The sequence below is a fragment of the Pterocles gutturalis genome, unplaced genomic scaffold, assembly GCF_000699245.1.
Source record: "Pterocles gutturalis isolate BGI_N339 unplaced genomic scaffold, ASM69924v1 scaffold15276, whole genome shotgun sequence".
Taxonomy (NCBI): Eukaryota; Metazoa; Chordata; class Aves; order Pterocliformes; family Pteroclidae; genus Pterocles; species Pterocles gutturalis.
In genome coordinates, this window is record NW_010100609.1 from 27130 (window position 1) to 31567 (window position 4438).

At 41.1% G+C, this 4438-nt stretch overlaps 1 protein-coding gene across 1 annotated transcript; it reads right to left on the bottom strand.

The window, feature by feature from the left end:
- Window positions 1-1740: 1740 nt before the first annotated feature.
- Window positions 1741-3636, bottom strand: LOC104466981 (microtubule cross-linking factor 1-like; the record flags this gene model as incomplete). The annotated part of the gene is made up of 2 exons (XM_010080584.1): window positions 3385-3636; window positions 1741-1899 (listed from the first exon to the last, which is right to left on the bottom strand). Coding segments are annotated over exons 1-2 (411 nt in total), but the record flags the coding sequence as incomplete, so codon positions are not given.
- Between the last annotated feature and the right edge of the window lie 802 nt (window positions 3637-4438).

Consider the following 4438-nt stretch of genomic DNA (forward strand, 5'->3'; position numbering starts at 1 on the left):
ACACATATTGCTGTGTTTCTCAAGCTTGGATTCATGTGTTCTTGTGTGACCTGCCGAGAACCCAAACCTCTGTCTTCTCACCTACTGTGACCTTGCGAAATTCTTTCTGACTCCCAGAGAAACTACCACTCATGGTATGAAAAAACAGACTACATCATCCACTACTACTACTACATTTTATGTCCCACTGTGCCTCCAGATCAGCATGAATGCATCCCATCATTCTACCTACCATGTCCTCCTTTCCCAAGCTTTCCTCCAGCTTTTGCCTATAATGGGGCAAAGTCTGCTTCCAAGGTAAGGGTACATTCACTTCAATTTGCAGTGCAGCAAAGAGATAGTTGAGTTAGTTGGGATTCCTTGCCCTGCTAGTCTGCAGCTATCTAAGAAGCAGGGTAAATTCAGCCTGCCTAGAGCTAGCTTGAGACTCTCCAGCACTACTGGACCAGTTTCTTTTCCACTGCTCACCCACAATTTAGTTTCTCAAACTGCCTAATCCCAAAGACCATCAGGCAGTATTTAATGGTTGTGTTAAACAACAACAAGCAGTACACTAGGTACTCTGGATAACACAGTATTTTTGTGTGGAATATAGACTGTGTAACCTGTAACAGTGTCATGTCCATTAAGCACAGCATTCACAAATAACATTGAGAAAGAAGAAGAACAGCTAAAACATCATGCAGACCTTATCTTTTGAGTCAGGCTCTGAAGTAATCTAAACTAGCATGGCAACACTGCTGATGATCTGTCCTCTTAGGTACAAAATGCTCCAAAACTCTTCCACTGGACTCCTCATAACCCAAGCACACAGAGAAATTAAATAGGAGTTGTCCTTATAAAACTGAGCCAGGCTTTGTGCCAGCTGACTCGCAAGCATTGTTTGAAAGATTAAAATAACACATAATTGCACCAGCTCTCTAAATCTGACCAGGGCTCAGAGGATAAATGTCTTACCTCATTATGTTTAAATGTTCTATCTCAATCTGGTTTAAAACGGAGCAGAGGCTGTGAGCTGCCAATCTGCTGTACTGTTAAGAGAACAGAAATACCGCTACAGACTGGGATGTGGGGCTCCGGCAAAGAGCCACACTTAGTGTTTGGCTTTCCTTACTGTCCTCTGCTCCTCAGCTCACTTGCTTCCAAGGATCTTCACTTCACCCAGTACGACTATGTGTCAGCTCCAATTGAAATGATCCCTTTTCTCAACAGACAGCGGTTCTGCGCCTGCAGTGCAATGTTATTTATACACCACAGACCACATTCCTCCTGCCTGGCTCATGCTGGTGGCTCTCACTGTCACCACTGAAGAGCACCAGCCAAAACGACGGCTTGCCTATCTGAACCATCCTCTCAGACACAAGTCATGCACACCTCATTTGACTCCCAAATAGGTGGAAGCCCCAACCTGTGTAAAGGAGAGTCAGAGCTAGCTGGAGTCAAATCAAAGACAGGCTTGCTCCAGAAGGAAGAGAGGGTTTGAGGAGACAGTTTAAAATGAGACAGAAGCCCTGTGAGAAGCCCCAGATGAACACCCCAGCACCACTCATCTGCCTGCCCCTCTATTGCTTCTAAATTACCAACACATTTGGGACACATAACAAAGAAGACCTTTTGGGCAATTGTACAAGCAATATCAGCAAGCATTTCATGTAAGAATTAGTCTAAGACACCTGTGTGCCAAATTTCCCATCTAACCCAGCAACACCGTTCTGCATGGCTTTCCTGACTATTGCTCACCTCTTTTAACTTGTCCAGCTCATTTTGCAGTGTCTGCTTGGATACTTCCACCTCAATGATTTGCTGTCGAAGGATTTCATTTTCATCTTCTGCTTTAACACGTTTCTCCTCCACATTCTCCAGCTCATGGTGCAGTCTGACAGAAACATCTTTGGCTACCTGGTCAGAAGAGCATAAATGCATGAAGAAGATCCATGAGGAGCAACAGCTACAGTATGTCTCCTACAGTAGGAAGCATATTACAAGCCTAGATAGCTGAGAGATTTTTAATTCTATTATGAGACTGTTGATGAAAGACTCCAAGCCTTCCAAGTACCAAAATGAATATTCATTTCCAATAAAGAAATCCACGATGAAAATATATTTGATTACCCATCTCCAGCTCCTTCTCCACATTATGCTAAGGCAATGTCATGAACAGCAGGAGGAAACAAGCAGATACCAAACCCACACATCAAACTGCCAATGTATCACATTTATAAAACAAAAGATGAGGAATTGTGCTGTAAAGTTGACAGGCCATCAGTCAAAGCTGTATCCATGCAGCAGTCTTATCCACCCAAACTTGCTGCTCTAGCAGCAACCACAACTAGGCAAGACTGATATGGAAGCACAGAAATATGTGCTAGCTTAGGCTTTCTGAGTCCAGCCTAACAAGAATGAATATTTACTCCAAAAACATTTGGAAAGGTGATTCATCACACAAAATGATGAATTACAAGTCAGCAAAACCAAAGCAAACAAACTAAAACCCTCACTATCTCTTTCACTTGAATCTATGTACAAGATTGTTACTGAGTAATGTGTCATTTCTATTATGATATCATTTATTTTCTATCATAAAAGAGAAAACTAGGTCTGACATTTTGAAAAGTTTGATGACTTGATATGTCATTCTCACTTCCATTGCTGGGGACCAATAATTCCAATTTCAGAGTGGTTTATGTTTTGAATTTTTAAGAACTTAAATGCTTAGTAATTCTAGTGGTAAGCAGTCCCTCTCTAGAGAATATGTTTTCAAAACAGCTACAAGATAGCAATATTAAGAATGACAAATAAAGCTAGATAAGCATCATGCCTATACAAAGCTTAGCCTTGACAAAAACATTTCTGAAAAATACAAAAGCTGCTTCAGTATAAACACAGTTTTTGGAGGAATTTGTGGTTTTATGGGAATAGCATTTTGATCCTCTATCTGCCTCACTAAAACATTATAACAGTCTGTTCCTGTTATGAATAACTCATCAGGCACTAAGAAATGCAACTTTGACTAGGTATTTTCCAGTTATTTGGCATAAGAAAGAAGTGAAAAGGAAGGAAATGGCATGAATTGGGAAAAGCATTTTCCCAATTTTCAGGTAAGGTTTTCAGTAAAATCAGAAAAACGAGACCCTTTCAATCTTTTAAATGCACAAATGTAACTTGACCGCATTTCTTTCATTTTGAATCTAAGCACAGGGTTTTTTTTACTCGCACATCTTTTTATGATGATAAGCTGCATATTTGCTCTCCAGCACAGAAGAAGGAAATTGGTCCTAACGTTTGGGGAACTACTGCCTGTTTCATGTGTCACCCTCCCTTCCACTGCAGGGAGCCAAATCCCCGCCTGCTTTCTTTCACAGTGAATATGAATCTCTCACCCACCTTTAAATCTTGTTCCAGGCTCCTAATGAGCTCGCCATCCACATGGCCTGTTTGTGCAACTTTCAAGCTTTTCTGTTCTGCTTTCCTGAGACGATATTGCAGAATGCGGCAATTCTTGTTTGCCCGGTCCAGCTCTCGACGGAGCTCCTGCAGCTGGTAAACATCTTCCTCTAAATAGCTGTCACGCATTTCTTCCATTTCAGCCCGAAGTTCATCCAGCTCATCCTGTGAGAAGTCAAAACAGTGCTTCATCATACCTCTAAATCTCACCCATGGGAGCAACATCGGAAATATGCTCGCTAGGATACCATATTAATGAAGTGATGCAGACTGCCACATGTGGTTCCAGAAGTCACAGGAACAGAAGTTCTATCCCAACATTGACTATTAAGCTGAACTAAATTAATGGATACTTGCTATATTTCTTACAATTGCTTTAATAATTAAAAACAGACCAGGTGCTTATCTGTCTCCTAAAACTCGTAACACCTTCATTTTACCATTTCTAATTAAAATCAAAAAGTGCATAATACTTTGCCACTATCTGAACTGATTCCTTGCTTTATTTAGACTACAGTAAACCTACTTAACCCAATACCTCAACATCTCTGTGTGATGTGCTTTTTTAACAACCAGGACTTCCTAAAAATGAAATTGTCCCTTGAAAACTTCAGTGAATCTTTGACATAGGAACTTTATGCCAAATACTGAACTGGTCCATATAAAAACGCTGTCCCATCTGAGCGTAGCACCACGCACGTGTTTAATGACAGATGGGTGGGATGTGGGAGAAAGAAGGTTTCAGCCGTGCGCACACACATTGCAATAACAGTACCACAGGCACAAAAGAAAAGCTGTGCCTGTGGGAATAACCTGCTCATTCTTTTCTGGGCATCATGAACTGTCCCAATTCCATATTATACCATGAGTGGCACATGCTCTCTAAAGTCAGATTTAAAGACTTACGGCTGAACAGGATAAGCTCTATCATTCCCATTTGTTTAATCTGTGCATGACTGAATCTCCAGAGCTAAAAGTCTTACAAAGGTCTTCC